A 17407-nucleotide genomic window follows, 5' to 3' on the forward strand; every position below is an offset into this window, starting at 1 on the left:
ACTTCAGTGTTTCCATCTGACTTGGAGTTCTTGAGAAGGTTTTGGAGCACACTCTGAGGGACTGAGTGTGATGCAAAGAGCCCCAAAGGCCCGAGAGGGTGATGAAAGTGCTGGTGCTGTGTCTGTGCTGCTGAGCTGGGCTGGGCTCCTGGCCCAGAGGCAGCTCCTGGCAAGGGCAGTGCTGCAGAGAGACAGCTCTGGCCAGGAGCAGCTCCTGAGCACAGCCCAGCAGGGCTGGGGCCCTGCCAGGGCAGCTCAGGGACATGAGCAGGCCCAGACAGAGCTCCCAAGGGCTCAGCACTGGCAGGGGCTGTGGGATGTGCCAGAGGGGGCTGTGTCACAGCAGCACCTCTGTGGCTGTGTCCTGGAGCCCCAGAGCAGCTGTGATGTCAGAAAGGGGCTGTGTGACAGCTCCAAGTGGGTTGTGTGAGGTCACAGATGGGGCTGTGACATCAGAGTTTGTTGTGTGAGGTCACAGAGCAGCTACAGCATCATAGAGGGGATTCTGTGACATCAGAAAGCAGGCTGTGACATCACAGTGTGGGATGGGTGATATCACTTAGTGGGCTGTGACATCACAGAGAGGACTATGATATCAGAGGTTGAATGCATGACATCACAGAGTGGGTTATGACATCACAGAGTTTCTGTATGACATCACAGAGCCACCACAGGGTGGGCTGTGACATCACTGAGTGGGCTGTGAGGTCACAGAGCAGACACCACAATCCCAGAGGGCAGTTCTGTGACAACAGACAGCAGGTTATGACATCACAGTGTTCCCTGGGACATCACAGAGAAGAGTGTGTGATGTGTGATGTCAGAGAGAAGGTTGTGACATCAGAGAGTGGGTTCTGCCAGCTCAGAGGGGCTGGGAAATCACAGAATGGCTCTGGGTCATTCCAAGTGCTGTGGGGCCTGGGACAGCAGGAAAAGGACCCTGTGACAGCGTCCCTGTGTCCCCCAGGGCCAGAGCCTGCACCAGAGCTCCTTCACCCTGTCACCAATGAGGGCTTGAGAGCGCTTAAAAATCCCCAGCAAGGGAGCAGCAAAAACCAGATTTAATATTACGCACCAGCAGCACAAAGTTCCTCGGCAAGAGTCACTCTGCTCCTGACTGAACACTTCAGGCACAGCAAGGAAACAAAGCAACAACAAAACCAAACACAATCCAGGCAATCCAACCAGAAATGAACCCAGAACCGTGTGTGTGTGTGTGTGTGTGTGTGTGTGTTTGAGCTTGAGTTCAAACTTAACAGGACTTCCCTTATACCTCAAACATCATAATTTAGCAAAAGCTATTAACAGTATTTAAGCTAACTTATATGACTTCAGGATTTAACAGTGGAATAGCACTTAACAATATTCAACTTAGTTTATTGTTGGAGTCAGAGGCACCAAGAATGTGCCCTTATCTCTGATACCTGGCTCTGACATCCAAGAAAACACCGAATTTCATATAACACCCTGAAAATAACTGTTAAACAGAAAAACTAGGAGTGCAAGTGTGTAAATTAGGGAGTTTTCTTGGGTCACTGGGTGAAAAGGTTAAAGTTCAGAGTTTAGAGAACAGAATACAAGATGGAAGATTCAGGGTGTTGTCTCTTGTCCTTCTTTCTTCTTCATCTTCTTCTAGAGGTTTTTGGGTAGTAGTAGGTGACTGGATAGCGAATGCTGCAGTGCAGTGGGTCATTGTGTCACTAAGAAAAAATATTTCCTTGGCATTTGTTAATTGGGTAAATGAACATATAAAAAGCCTTGAAGAAGATCTTTGTTAGTCATTTTGCACATTTCTATCTTAGTGCACATAGCTGCTTGTGGCTCCTTGTACCCTGTATACATGTAATGGAGATAAAAGAAGAATAAACAACCAAGTCCAAACAAGAGAAAACTGCCTCTCTCTTGTCAATCTTCAGTCCAAGGGGGAAAAAGAACCCAACCACAAGTGTCCCATCAGGACACCAGGGCCACACTGCACCACTGCAGATGAGAGTAAACCCTCGTGGACTGTGTGCCTTACAAATCTGCTAAACCCATGTCACACACATCCCTGAATTTAGACATTTAAAATATATACACTTATCCATAGATACCTTTTCATCAGCAATATGTGCTATAAAACACACAAGAAAAAAGGGTCGGGATGCCATTGTACACTGGCAGTCAGCCTTTGCTGTTTTGAGCATCCCTCATAGCATCAAAACAACATACATCTCACAGAAAACAAAACATTTCCTACTGCCCTGGAGTGTAACACACCACACTGGCGTTCCTCATATAACAATAAAACAGGCCATTGTGGAAAGAGCACATGGCACTTTAACAGTAATTATTGAAAAACAAAAGGGAGGGATGTGTGGTGGGACCCCAGAAAGCAAAGTAGCTAAGGCTGTTCATACAATAAATCATTCAGCAGTATCAGAAGATCCCCAAACCCAGAGTGCTTGAACTCTGCAATTCTAACACAAGTGAAAGACTTAGCAATGTGAGCTCTAACAAGAATTACCAACTTGTCAGTGAGAACCCAAAGCTATTCAAGTAGAAGACAAAACCCCCATGAGCTCTATATACAATTCATAGAACGTTTGCAGGATGCTATGGAAAAGCAAATCGCAAACAGTGAAGCAAGGGGTCAATTAATGCTACAATTGGCACGAGATAATGCAAACCAAGACTGCAGAAAAATTATAGCTGCATTACCTCAAGAGCATCCATCTCTGGAGGAGATGATTACAGCATGTGCTAAGGTTGGGACTGGATCTCATAACATGGATATGCTAGCCAATTCTATTACAGCTGCCGTTAAACTCACACCCCATTGCTACAAGTGTGGACAACAAGGTCACAGGAAAATAAACTGTCCACACAAGCCCATTCCACAGGGGACAGCTCAGGGACAAAGAAGTGATAATGCAAGCTGCAATTGATGTGAAAGAGTCGAACATACAGCCAAAGGACACAAACAACACCCTCCGGACAGTACCTCTACGGATGTCATGGAGCAGATTGAGGAAGAGTAACCAGAACAACTTATTCACCATGAAAATCAGACTCTTGGAAAGAAGTTTATTCAAAAACTGTTTACAAATTGTTTTTCTGCTAAGTTGGGTTTTTCTCATGGTTCTAAATGTTGAATGTTTTTTTTTTTCTTGTTTATAGAGTTCAGGTATAATCTCAGTTCTAAACGGTTTCTTGTTTTTTAATGTTAAGTTGTAGCTTTTAACTATAAGTAGTTAACCTGTGGCATGTTAGCTTGAAGGATTGTGATCCTGTCTGCCAGCTCCTGGAAGTGAGTGTTCCAAATTCAATTTAGTACACAAAGCATATTGCTAGCTGAAGAGAATTAATTGTGTCAAATTAATTAGAAAACTTCATTCAAATTAAACCCATGCTGTCCCTGATATCATGTCTGCAAAGGCCCCTTGCAGATAGGATAACAGAGAGCATTTTATATTTTTTAATTTAACCAAAAAGGGTGAATTGTCACAGTATGGTCACAGTAGAGCTGGTCAGGACTGGACAAAGTAAATCTAGACATAACACAAATCTAATTTAGCAGTAAATCTACTTTAGCCATAACACAAATCTAATTAGTGAGCCTAATTCATGTCTGAATCAGTGCACACCACTGGCCAGGATGCAGGGCAGGGAGAGAAGTATCAACCAATGGCTGTCTAGCCTGGGAAATCTGAACTTGGTATTCAAGTGAGTTCTGAATAGTAAACGAGGCTGTTTTGTCTGATGAGCAACTGGAGCACGAGTCGTGGATTTTGTCTCCCAACTCACGACCGGCATGTTACAGATACACCTTGGGCAGTACAAGAGCCTGGCCAGGGTTACACCCAAGATGGACCAGAAATGGTCACAAAAATGGACAACTCATCACGAGGTCTCACATTTTTAGAAGTTTAGGTCCATCTTCATATTTGGGTTCATTGTCCAATTACAGCTTCAGATGATGAAATCCCATCCTTCTTGTTTTCTCTCTTCAGTGCACCCTTGGTTTTGCTTTTGGCCTGGAACTTGTAACAATTGTCCTTGGTATCAAGCTAGAAAAGGAATTGTTTTGTCTACCTACTCTGTGAAGAGAGCTCACTAACACTTAATAGGAAGTTCAAAACTACAAACCTAGGCAGCATAGAATATGAAAAATATGAAAGCTAAAACTTAAGGCATCACACCCTGAGAGGCTGTGGAATTAAATAATTTTGGAGAGGGACTGAGTAGAATTCAGTGGCATTGAGTGGTTTTGAGATGACAGATCGAACCCTCTCATCTCTTTGAATGCCAAGAAATGGAGACAACTCCACCAAATAAGCCCACAACTCCCAAATACTCCCAAGTATCTCTCAAATTCCCTTGAAGCTCTAGTAAAATGTGAAGCTTTAGATGCCTTTGATGAATTTGTTGATTTTTACCAATATTTGTTGGTTTTAACTGGATGAGGATGAATCAAAAGATGATTGAAACCAAAATAAAATGACCACCAACCCAGTGTGTAGCCAACACAGATCACTGGGAACGTAGGTCATCAGGGCTTGGGCCAACGTGGGTTCTCTCATGGGGGATGGAGCTGGGGCAGTGCACGAAGCTCTTCCTGCACTTGGGGCACTCGCAGGGCTTCCCTTACCGGTGCCTCTGTTGGTGTTGGGTCAAGGTAGAGCTCTGGGTGAAGCTCTTCCCACACTGGGGACACTTGTAGGGCCTCTCCCCAGTGTGGATGCGCCGATGCCTGACAAGGGTGCAGTTGTGCTTGAAGCCCTCCCCACAGTCGGGGCAGCGGAAGGGCCTCTCATCCGTGTGAATCCGCTGGTGCACGAGGAGAGTGGAGCTGGTCTGAAACCTCTTCCCACACTGAGGACACTCGTAGGGCCTCTCCCCGCTGTGGATGCGCTGGTGGACAATGAGTTCGGAGCTGCAGCTCAAGCCCTTCCCACATTCTCCACACTTGTAGGCCCATTCCCCAGTGTGGATCATCTGGTGGCGGATCAGGCTGTTGCTCTGGCTGAAGCTCTTCCCACACTCCAAGCACTTGTAGGGCTTCTCCCCATCCTGAAGCTGCTCATGGACCACCAGCTCAGAGCCCTGGCTGGATCTCCGGCTGCCTTCCCGGCACAGGGTGGGTCTTTCCTCCTCAGAGCACCCTGGGATGGGTTTGGAGCCCCTCCTCCTGCAGGATCTCTGAAGCTTTTCCTCCCCATTGGATTCCTGCACTGTGGAGCTGTTCAAAACAGCCTCTTCCGGGAGGTTCTGCCGTGGGGATTTGTCCTCCCTGGTCTCCATCCTCAGCTCCTTGTCTGGGGGAGGAAGGACAAGGAGAGGATGGGATTTGCCTCCGTGCCAGAGGGAAGGGGAAGGAGATCCCCCCAGTGCGTCCCCAGCAGGACAGCGTCGGCAGCGGGGTTGTCCTGCAGCCGGGGTCATGCTGGGCTGGGAGATGGAGCAGGAGAGAGGGGGAAAGGGGCACTGACTTCTTCCTCACCTGCCTGGGTGTCCTGGGGCATCTTCCTCTTCCTCACAGCCTCTTTCTCCATCCAGCCAAGATTTCGGAATGGAAAATCCTGGTTTGGGAAAAAATACAATGTATGAGCACATTGGATTAAGGGGTTTCTTCTCTCCAAGTCCACCTTTAGAAGTCACCAGGCATCTGGTGCCCATATAAACCTCCCAAACACCAAGATTCAGTCCTGAAAATGCCTCCCAGGAGTTCCCCATCTCTGGTCTGTCCCCTTTGGCGCTCAGGCGTTCCCCCCTGTCCCAGGTGCTCAGGGTCACGCTTGCACTGGGGGTCCCCTGTTTGCTCGGTCCCTGCCTTCCCCAGGCTGCTGGGAGTGACAGGTGTCTGAAAAGTTCATCATGTTTCCATCTCCCCACCTAGTGATTCTGGGACCCCCTGAGGTCCTCCCAAGGAGCATTTTCCGCTCAGCTTTGGAGTTCTTCGTTCTCCAAACATCCCCCCACAAAAAACCCAACCCAGGGACTCCCAGAATATCTGGGCCGAGCTCCTCCTCCCCAGGCACCTATGGGATTGGGGGTGATGATCCCACGAGTGGGGGCTGTAAAATCAGCGTGTTCTCAACTTTGTGGTTCCGTCTCCTTTCCATGATCTTCCTTTGTCCCTCCTCTTCCTCCCGCTCCTCCTCCCTATCCCCACCTTCTTCTCCTACTTCCATTTCTTCTTGCTCTCTTCATCCCTTCCATCCCTCCTCCTCCCCCAGGAGCAGCGACACCCTCGGTGCCCCGTTCCCAAACCCCTCAGCCCACAGCAGGAGCAGGGATGGAGCCGGGACAGGTCGGGATGGGCAGCGCAGGGCTCTCCCCTGCTCCCACCCGCTGGGAACAGGGGAACCCGGCCCGGGGAAAAGGAGAGGGAAACTGGGAAAATTGGGGGCTGCAGATCCAACCTGGGGCTGGCTGGGGACCCTGGCTGGGGACTGCCAGCCCTTGGGGCTCCTCTGGGGAGATGCGGGAGCGGGGAACACAGAGAGGGCTGGGGGATCCCAGGAGCGGCAGCACTGGCAGGGACTGGTTTGGACTGAGGTAACTGGAACCTTAGTGGGGCAACTGGGAATCCTTGGGAATGAGCACAAACATGGTGAGGGCACATGGGATATACTGGGAATGTCAGTGACCACACTGGGGGGACTGAAATCACACGGGGAACAATCAATCATGCTGGGGACAACTGGGAGCGAGTGGGAGTGACTGGGCCTACACTGGATGCAACTGGAATCACACTGGGAGGAACAGGGAGCAACTGGAACCATGCTGGGGACAACTGGGATCCTACTGGGATCACAGTGGGAGCAGCTGGGTCATGCTGGGCAAGACTGGGACCATACTGGCAGCAAGTGGGACTGCACTCAGGGTGACTGGGAGTGGCTGGGAGCAACTGGGATCACCCTGAAAGCACCCGAGGAGTGACTAGGAGCAACTGGGATAGGCTGGGAGAGAGTGAAACCACAGTGCAGGTAAATGGGAGCAACTGGAACCACACTGGATAATCCTGGGAGCAGCTGTGCCCGTGCTGGGGTCATACTGGGATCCTACTGGAACTAGCTGGGATCATACTGGGAGTGACTGGAAAGGTGCTTGCTGTGACTGGAACCATGCTGGAGTTGACAGGGAGTCACTCTGGCAATGACTGGAATCAGACTGGGAGGATCTGGGAGTGACTGGAACCACACTGGGAGTGACTATGGCTCCTACAGGGATAGCACTGGGAACCACTGGGATTACAGTGGGAGCAAATGGAACCTGACTGGGGGTTACTGGGAGCTACTGGGCATGTGTTGGGAGGAAAATGTGGACACATTGGGAGCAACTGGGATCAACTGGAAGGTACTGGAACCATGCTGAGGGAACTGAGACCACAGCTGGGATCATACTTGGAGTAAGTTGGAGTAACTGGGAAAGAATGGGATCATTCTGAGGTAACCAGAACCTTGCTGAGGCAACTGGGATATACTGGGAGTGTCTGTAACCACACTGGGAACAGCTGAACCACACTGGGGGCAACTGGGAGTGGGTGGAATCATGCTGAGATGGACTGGAACTATTCCAGGGGCAACTGGGATGATACTGGTAGGAACTGGGAAGAATTGCAACTATTCTGGGATCATACTGGGATCACAGTGGGAGCAGCTGGGTCCATGCTGGCTGAGACTGGGATCCCACTGAGGGCGACTGGAATCATACTGGGATTGACTGGGAGTGGCTGTGAGCAACTGGGATCATGCTGAAAGCAACTGGGAGGAGCTGGGAATGACTGGGAGCATGCTGGGGCTGACTGCAATATACTGGGAGAGACAGGGAGTCCCAGGGATCACACTGGAGGCTACTGGGGTCATAGTGGAACTGACAGGGAGCAACTGGGGGCCACTGGCCTCATAATGGGAGTGACTGGGATTAGACTGGGAGTTACTGGGATCATACTGAGAGTGTCTGAGATCAGACTGGGAGTGTGAAGGAAACTGGAAAATTTAGGAAGAAATGAGAAAAAACCCAGAATAAATTCAAGGAAAATAGAAGGGAAAAATCAAAGTGAAAAAAAAAAAAAACAAAAAACAAAAAAACACAGGGAGAAATAAAAAAAAAAGGGGGAAAAATAAGGAAAAAATTGGGAAAAATTTGGGAAAAACAGGGAAAAATTTGACAAAAAATTGAGGAAACCCAGGAAAAAATTTGGTGAAAAAAAGGAGGAAACTCAAGGAAAAAATGGGAAAAATTGGGAAAAAGTCAGGAAAAGAAAGTGGAAAAAATCTGGGAAAAATCAGGAAAAGTCTTGGAAAAAAAATCAGGAAAAAATAGGAAAAGAAGGAAAAAAACAGGAAAAATGGAGAAAAAAATTAGGAAAATCAGGAAAAAAACTGGGAAAGAACTCAGAAAAATTGGGGAAAATCCATAAAAGAGAGAAGAATAAAATCTGGAAAAAAACTGGGAAAAAATTGGGAAAAAAACCATGAAAAATCAGGGAATATCAAGGGAAATTTGAGAAGAAATTGAGATAAAGCTAGATAAAATTTTGGAAGAGAGAAAAATCAGGAGAAAATGGGAAAGGCATGAAAAAAATTGGGAAAAATTCTGAAAAATTAGGGAACATATCAGGAAAAGAAAGACGAAAAGACCCTGGGAAAAATCAGGAAAAAACTGAAATATTTGAGAAAACATTGCAAAAAAATCAGGAAAATAATTCGGAAAAAAATCGTAAAAAAAAAACATGAAAAAAAAGAAAAATCAGGGGAAAATCAGGGAAATATCAGGAAAAGGATAAAAAAAAATGGAAAAAATAAAAAAAAAAATTAAAAATCAGGAAAAAATTGGGGAAAACCAGAAAAATTTGGGAAAGGAAAATGGAAAAAACAGGGGAAAAAATTTGAAAAAAATGTGAAAAACTGCAAAAATCAAGGAAAAGTTTGAGAAAAAATTTGGAAAAAAATTGCAAAAAAAATGAGAATAAGCAAGAGGAAAAAAAATCAGGAAAAATAAGGAAAAAATGGGGAAAATCAGGAAAAAAATTGAGATAAAATTGGGAAAAATCGAGAAAAGAGAGGGGAAAGAAACCTGTAAAAAATCAGGAAAAATCAGTAAACAATTATAGAAATACAGGGAAAAATCTGGGGAAAATTGGGAAAAAATTGGGAAATAAGCAAGAAAAAATTGCGAAAAAAAGAGGGAAAACCAGGAAAAGAAAAAGGGGGGTAAAACTGGGAAAAAAAACAGGGAAAAATCAGGAAAAAAAAGAGGAAGAAGACCAGGAAAAAAATGGGGAAAATCAAGGAAAAAAATCAGGGTAAAATGATGAAAAGAAAGTGGGGAGAGAATCTCATAAAATGGGAAAAAAATGGGAAAAAGGCCAGGAAATATTAAGGAAATGGACAGCAAAAATCAGGAAAAATTAGGATAAAATGGGGAAAATTTGGGACAAATCAGAAAGAAAAATCAGGAAAAAGTGGGAAAAAAAATGCGAAAAAAATTGTGAAAAATGAGGGAAAAATCAGGAAAAGAAAAAGGGAATAAAATCTGGAAAAAATCAGGGAAAAAATCAGAAAAAAATGAATGAAAAAAAATGGTGGAAAATCAGGGATAAAATTAGGAAAAATCAGGGAAAACTAGGAAAAATTAGGGGAAAATCAGGAAAAATAGAGAAAAAACTGGGAAAAACAGGAAAAAACTGGGGAAAAAACTAGGGAAAAATCAAGAAAAAATAGGGGAAATCAGGAAAAAACTGGAAAAAATGGTGAAAAAATGCGGAAAAATAAAAAAATCAGAAAAAAAAAAATCACGAAAAAATGGGAAAGAGTGAAAAAAATTGGGGAAAATACTGGAAAAGAAAGAGGAAAATCAGGAAAAATCAGGAAAAAAGCAGGAAGAAATGGAGAAAAAAAAAAAAACTAGGAAAAAATGGGAAGAATCAGGAAAAAAATAGGATGAAATCCCCCTATCCCATTTTTCCATGGAATTTTGGGAATTGCCTATCTGGGAGGTCATAGAAGAATTTTCAGACCTGGGAATCCAGGGAGTAGGGAAAATTAGAATTGTGGATGAGCTGGTCCAGATTTTTGGGAAGGTTGATGGCCTGGTCTTCTTCCAGCTTCCAGAATGTTCAGATGAATTCCATGTCGCCTTCCAACTGGAAATTACGAAAAATCATGGGAAAGTTGTGATTCAAATTCATGGAGTTTTGCCTCCAAAACACCCTTTTTTCCCGCCAAAATTTCTATTTTTTTCCCACCAAAATTTCATTTCATTTCATTTCATTCCATTCCATTCATCCCTCCAAAATATTAATTTTTGGGATAGTTAAATGGGGAAGATAGGGGGAAATGGGGAAAAATAGGATGGAAATGGAGAAAAAAATGGGGAAAATTTTGGAAAAACTAGAAAAAAATGGGGGAAAAGAGAGAAAAATGAGAGAAAAAAATGGAGCAAAAATGGGGGAAATTGAAGCAAAAATAGGAAAAAATAGGGAAAAAATGGGATAAAAATAGGGAAAAATGGGATGGAAATGGAGAAAAATTGGGGAAAATGGGAGAAAGGAATGGAAGAAGATGGGGATAAAATTGTGGAAAAATGAGATAAAACCAGGATAAAAATGGGGAAAAAAAAGAGGGAAACTGGGATAAAAATGGGGGGAAAATGGGAATAAAAATTGTAAAAATGAAGCAAAAGTGGGAGAAAAATGGAAGAAAATGGGGAAAACAGGAGAGAACATGGGGAAAAAACAGGGGGAAAATGGAGCAAAAAGAGGGTAAAATGGGGAAATGGGGAAAAAAAGATTACAAATGGGAAAAAAATTGGGAAAAATTAGGAAAACATGGGGGAAAAAATTGAGAAAAAATGCAGGAAAAAATAGGGAAAAAATCAGAATAATTGGGAAAAATTGAGGAAAAATGAGTTAAAAAGGGGGAAAATAGAGGAAAAAAGGAGAAAAATGAGGAAAAATTGGGGAAAAATAAAAAAATAGGATAAAAATGGGGAAAAATCATATGAAAATGGGATAAAAATGAAGAAAAATGGAACAAAAATGGGATAAAAACGGGACAAAAATGGGAAAAATTTGGGATAAATGGGATAAAAATGTGGGAAAATGGGGATAACATTTGGGAAAAATGGAGACAAATTGTACTCTAATAGGGAATGACTGGGAGTGATTTGCCTCATCCTGGTGCCGAGGAAACTGGAACCACACGCAGGGAGCAACTGAGCTCATGCTGGGAGCAGCCACTGCCGGCACCGGGAGCCCCGAATCCCTTTCCCAGCCATGCCGCCCCTCCAGCCCCAGCACCTCCCTCCAAGGTCCCGGCAATCCCAGGGGTCCCCCCCGTCTCGGGGTCCCCGCTTTGTGGCTCTGGGGCTCTCCTCTCTCTGGGGTCCCGCTCAGGGAAGCCGCGGCTCTCCCGGGGCTCCCCAAAACCGGGGTCCCCCCGCCCCCGCGGCCCCGGCAGAGCTCGGGGGGCCCGGCCCGGGAAGCCAAACCCCCACTATAGGGGGACCCGCATCCCCCCGGCCCCTTTCCCGGGGCTCTGCCGCCACCGCCACCGGGACCCCCCAAAAACACCTCCCGGGGACCCCCCGAGGGGCATCTGCGGTTCGGCTCTGGAGCCCTACCATCCTCAAACATCTCCCCAAAAAGCCCCAAACCCAGAGACCCCCAGGGTATTTGGGGCGAGCTCCCCCTCCGCGGGCACCTGCGGGATGGGGGGCGATGGTCTCGGGGGGCTGCGAATTCAGGGATTGCCGGAGCCGCGCGGTTTCTCCTCCGCTTTTCCGCTCTCGCTTCCCGCTGCCGCTCCCATCATGCTCCGCGGCGCACATAGAGCGATATTCCAGCCGGGACTTCATCTCCCGTCAAGCCCCGCGCCTCACCGGAATCCATTGGAGCTGCGCCTCCAACTCCCGTGATGCTCCGCGGCCCATTAAACCGTATTATACCGGCGCCTACAACTCCCATCATCCCCCGCGCCTTAGAGAGCCCTGTTACAGCCCCCCAAGTGCCCGCCCGGACCCCGAAGGGCCCCCAGATTCCCCTCCCTGACCTCCAAGCGCCCCCCTGGACCCTCAGGTGCTCCCCCGAACCCCGAATTGTCCCACAGAATCCCTAAGTGCTCCTCCAAGTGCGCACCCGGCTCCCCCAAGTGTCCTGCAGACCCCCAAGTTCTCTCTAAATTCCCTCCCCAGACCCAAAACTGCCCCAAATGTTTCCCAGAAAAGTCCCCGTGGACCCCAAAGTGGTCCCTTTTACCCTGTCTGAGAAAATTATTAAAAAATATGATCAAAGGACTAAAAATAGGTGTAATCAGTATAAAGAGGGAGAAATAGTGATCAATTAATTAATGAAGGGATTTGTGTTACTTTGAATCAAGGACCGATAATGTTTTAGTTGCTAAAAATGTATCAATTCTTTTATATAATTATAAAAATTAGGTTATAAAATTTTTTATTATTAAAAATATTTTTATTAATTAATTAGATTTTAATTATAAAGACAAATTATAAAGACAAATATTTTCAATGTTTTGGGATGTGGGTCCCAGGTTGGCGATGTCAGACATGCTGCGGCTCAGGGTGAGGAGCAGGTTGTCCAAACAGGGGCAGCCCATAAGGGGCTCATTCTTCTCTGTGACCAGACCTCCTAAGGAGACATTCAGCATCAGGATTGTAAAGAGTAAATCGTGACCTCCTGATCAGTACACAAAGATGTTTTACAGTTTGAACAGTAGAATGTTGTCACCGTAAGGTGCCTTCTTTGTTAACATAGCTCATGTTGTGTCATGTTTGTTAAATACCGATGTTGTTGTAACAGCCTTCTTTGTTAAAATATTGTTATAAATTAAATTAGAATTTTGACAACTAGGTCCCTTGGCTTAATGGCAGTTTAATTAAAAATGAATACAGTTTAGTAAAATAATATAGTTTAATAAAAATTAAAATTTATATATATAATCTGCTAGAAATTAAGTATGATTAAAACATAAGCAAAACCGACCAGGGTACGGAGGCTTCCCACCCTGCCTCACATTCAAAACAAAGCACTTCAAGCTAAACTTATATACTGTATGCTTCTACATATTCATTAATGTTTCCTGTAAGTTTCCTCCTATTTCCGATTTTTCTGACTTTACGTCACTGTTCTTCACGGCGCATGCCTCACTTGTTGTTAGGGGGTCTTCAGCCTTCCTTTGGTGGTCTTTTGGCGAAGGCTTCTCCTCTTCCTCATTGTCCTTTGCATACCCTTACAGGTTTGCGTGTGTGCACTAAGCCTTGTGTTATGTTAGTCTACTAATAAGCCTTATGTTTACTAATCTTTAGGCCCAATGCCTAAATTTGTTCTAATTTTGGTCCATCTCAAGGCCATTTTGGTCTTGAGACACCATTTATCTTCTAAACTACATCCTCTACCTTAATTTTGACATGTAACATCTTCAAAGGGGTACATCTGCTTTGTAACACTGATTCTTGATTGTTTCTAATAATAATTTTAATAACAGTTACAATTTAGTTAGCACAAAACAATTCCATTTATTACAACTGCAAATATCCCTTATGTCCCTTTTTATTGGTTTCCATGCTAACGGCCTTGCTTTCTTCCTTGCTATGGATAAACTTGTATTTTCTCAATTTCTTCTTTTGCTAACACAATTCTTTGGCCTACAGATCAGCTGCTAAGCCTATACAAATTCACGTCCTAGTCTTCAGAGGGAAACTTTGAGCACAGTGAGAATTTCCCAGTGTGCAAGAGGGTCCCTGTGTGCCAGCTGCAGTGGGGCCTCAGCCATATCCTCTCTCAACAGGTTCCCCTCTGCAGCTTCACAAGAAAGGCCAAACACCTCCCTCAGGGACACCTGCACCACACATTTCACATCTCCATGCCCATATGTGATGTCGCTGTCACAGCTGCATTACCAGCTTGCTGCTGTCCCCTGAAGGGACCTGCCCTGCTCTGTGGCCTGGACTGAAAGTGGGTCCCTCCTGCCAGGGAAGAGCCCAGCACAGCTCTTCTGTTCCAATAAAGAGATGGAGCTCTCACCCCAATGTCCATCTAGTACCACCAGCAAAGCCCACACGGCACCAGCCCTGGCTGAGCTCCATGTCCAGGAGCAGGCAGGGCTGACCACGGTGTGGGCAGACAGGAGCCAGGCAGGGGCTGCTGTGACCAGTGGCGGGGCCCTGAGGGGCTGGGGGAGTCCATGTTGAGCATCCCTGGGATGAGGGCACATTTCCTTCAGTGGCATCACCTGGGCCTGGACCTCCTCCAGCGCCATGCCCAGGAAAAGAGGCAACCATCAAGAGCATCTCCTGAGGCACTGCCTGACCAGCAATGTCAGCAGGCAAAATCAAGATTTTGTTTAGCAATGACCCTTTGATGAACTCAAAGATTTACAGTCAGGGCAGTCCTCTAGTACAGATGGGAGCACACTTGGGGCAGACACCTAAGGCCATGAGGTCACAGAAGGCTCTGGGGTGACAGCAGGCTGAGATGACAGCAGGCTCTGAGGTCACAGAGGTCCCAGAGCCCCGTGGTTGCACAGCACCACAAGCACCGAGCAGTCAGTCCTTGACCACGACTGTTGTGGCAGCAGCGGCGGCGGCAGCAGTGGTGCTGACATTGGGACAGCGGTGTCAGGACAGTGGTGGCAGCAAGAGCTGCAGGACTGGCAGTGGGCAAGGCACCATGGCCTTTGCTCTGCGCCTCCTCCTCCTGCTCCTCCTGGCAGTGGCCCTGCCTGACAGGGCTGCCCAGGCTGCTCCACAGCGAGCACGTCGAGCAGGTGAGCCCATGGCCTCAGTCCCCATTCCCAGGACAGTGCTCCCTTCTCCCTGGGAAGTATTGGGGATGGTTTTCCCCAGGGCTTTAGGGAGGGTTTCCTCTGTGGGAGGGACAGAGGCCTCAGGGGCCCTGGGCTGGTCCTGCCGTGCCTCCAGAGATGTTGCACTGGGCCTGCAAAGAGGGTGGAGAGTGACCAGAGCCAGCCCAGAGCTATCCAGGCCACTCTGCAGCTTTGGCCATGTCCATTGACATCTGGCTCCCACAGCCTTACCTGACCCCCTTGCAGTGCCCAGTTCCCTAAGGCAGAAGGGGGTCCCAGCACACCATGGAATGGTTCTGATCTGTGCTTCCTTCCAGATGAGTGTGGTAGGAAGGCTTCTCCAGGAGCTTGGCTTCATGAAGATTTTAAGCCTCTGGAGCCCCATGCAGGTATGTTCTCATAGTCCCAACAAGGAATAATCATTGACAACCTGTCATGAACCAGGTGACAGAAGATTCTGTGGCTGTTGAGTTACAGGTGTGTCTGCAGGGAGGATGTTTCAAGCTCCTTTGCTGGTTGCTGCAGGCAAGCCCAGCTCCCATCACAGGGGTGAGTGGTGTGTCCCTGCCGCATCCACAGGCTGAGCACTGGTTTTCTGGGATCCATTCCTGGGAAATGGAAATACTTTCTGTTAAGGTTCTCCTAGAGGGAGGAACAAACCCACAGGAGACAAGATGATGAGTGAACTGGATAGACGCCATGGTGGGTCCATGTCCCTCAGCCTTCTCCTGAGACTCAGCAGCCGGGGGATTTCTCTGCACATCTGGACATGCCATGGCTGGCACAGCAGAAAGGGATCCATGGCAGCCTCACTGCCCTGCTGCTGCTTTCATGCCCTTCAAGGCTGTTTCTCAGCTTGGCCTGGCTGTAGCTTCTCCCCAGCCTCTGCAGGAAGGCTTTTGACATCAGCTGACAGGGAGCCCAAACTGCAGCACAGGCCATGTACACCCTGAAATCCCCTGCAATTTCCCAGTCTTGGGGTAGATGTGGAATGGCAGCTCCTTTGAGGAGGGTAGGCCCTGGCCTGGCTCCAAAGTTTTGATGCCTTCCTGAACCTTATTCATGACTTTGACAAGTATTGCCTTTTGAAGATGCCACCTTCATGTTGGGGAACAAACAGCCCCACCTGATGCATGTATCCGTCTTCCTTTCTGCAGAGACGGAAGGAGAGGCTGTGCTGAAGGCAGCGTTTCCTGGAGGAAGCAGTGGCTCATGGGCAGCCTCTGCTGCAGGAAGGGAGGCTGTGCCAGGCACAGCCCCAGGAGGTAATTGCTGTGCCTCTGGGCCTGAGCCCTGCTGAGGCTTGAGCTGCCATCTCTGCTGCTTGGCAGTGTGGACATAGCCTGGACAAGACCGGCACAGCCCAGAGGAATTATCCCCAGCAGGCTCAGGGCACTCACCTATTGAGCAATCCTGCTAAGGTCCCTCCATGGGAGACAGGTCCCAAAATCTGGCAGCAGCTGCAAAGGAGTGCCCATGGTGGGGAATAGGCAGAGTGGGAGGGCAAGGCTCCACTGTATCCTGAAAGAGCCTGGCTCTGTCCCTATGGGATGGGAGAGCTGTCCCAGCAGAATGTGGGCAGGAGGGAGGGAGGGCCTGAGGGACAGTTGTGGCACTGCCTGCTGTAGTTCTTCCCCATTGCTTTTACAATTCTTTCAGCTGTGGCAGAGAGAGGGCCCCAGTGAGGCCTGGGCTGCTCCAGCCACCTCTCCCAGGAATGCTGCACAGGGCCTGCAGAGAGGGTGGAGAGTGACCAGGAGCCAGCCCAGAGCCCCCAGGCCCCTCTGCAGCTGTGCCCATGTCCACTGACATCTGGCACCCACAGCCTTAGCGCGACTCCCTTGCACTGCCCGGTACCCTAAGGTAGAAGGGGATCTCAGCACACCATGGAAACAGTTCTGATCTGTGCTCCCTTCTAGATTTGGAACACAACCTCAATTATTTGGAAGTGCTACTGAATGATACTTTGAATATCTTGGAGAATGCTGGAGGCAAGTTCTTCTATTCCCTTTACTGACAGAACACACAATTACAAGGTGGCAAGAGCTCACTCATGTGCCATGTCTCTTAACATAATCTCAGGCTTGATGGGGTCTGGAAACCTTTGCCCTGCTCCCTTCTAGAGCCCTGAGGGATCCCACAGGTCAATGCCAGTGGGAGGAAGGTGCATTTAGCTGTCAGTCTTCTTCCCGTGTGCAATGCCAGTGTCTCCTTCCATGTGGTCTGTGCAGCCACAGAGAAGAGCAGAGAGGGAAGGGGCCAGGCCCAAGGCTGTGTCCCAGGGCTGTGCCTTGTGTGGCTCCTTTGCCAGCCCCAGGGAGCCTGAGGATCTCCTGCTGAGCCATGGGAGCTGTTCTGTCCTGCCTTTCTTTGCAGCTAAGCCTCTTGCTGAAGGTGATCTGGCTTCCCAACCCACACCCAGGACTGAGGCTCTGGAAGATGGTGAGGGTAGGTCAAGGCCTTTCCCCCTGGGAAGAGCTGCCAGCTCAGAGCCCAAAGCTCGGCCAGGGCAGCATCGATTGCTGCAGGTGCCAGGACAGAGCCGTGCACATGTGTGCCCTCGCCCTGCGCTATCCCCTCACCACTCCTGCGACTCA

General features: G+C 47.7%; 1 protein-coding gene across 1 annotated transcript; it reads right to left on the minus strand.

Annotated features, from left to right (window-relative positions):
• Nucleotides 1–3006: 3006 nt before the first annotated feature.
• On the minus strand, nt 3007–11784 carry LOC106628957 (uncharacterized). The gene is made up of 4 exons (XM_014262799.2): nt 11611–11784; nt 10007–10132; nt 5483–5561; nt 3007–5297 (listed from the first exon to the last, which is right to left on the minus strand). The coding sequence occupies exons 3-4, from the start codon at nt 5532–5534 to the stop codon at nt 4627–4629; spliced, it is 723 nt and encodes a 240-aa protein (XP_014118274.2). The 5' UTR covers nt 5535–5561; nt 10007–10132; nt 11611–11784; the 3' UTR covers nt 3007–4626.
• Nucleotides 11785–17407: the final 5623 nt, after the last annotated feature.

The sequence above is a fragment of the Pseudopodoces humilis genome, chromosome 2 (genome assembly GCF_049639895.1).
Source record: "Pseudopodoces humilis isolate 2021_Gansu_Grassland_sample_001 chromosome 2, ASM4963989v1, whole genome shotgun sequence".
In the NCBI taxonomy this organism is placed as follows: Eukaryota; Metazoa; Chordata; class Aves; order Passeriformes; family Paridae; genus Pseudopodoces; species Pseudopodoces humilis.

Excerpts from the sequence above, each read along its gene's own strand:
- LOC106628957 (XM_014262799.2), bottom strand. The coding sequence starts at position 5,534 with ATGGAGAAAGAGGCTGTGAGGAAGAGGAAGATGCCCCAGGACACCCAG. Across the intron at positions 5,298-5,482 it reads GCCCCAGGACACCCAGGCAG|ACAAGGAGCTGAGGATGGAG; the intron begins GTGAGGAAGAAG and ends TTCCTCCCCCAG.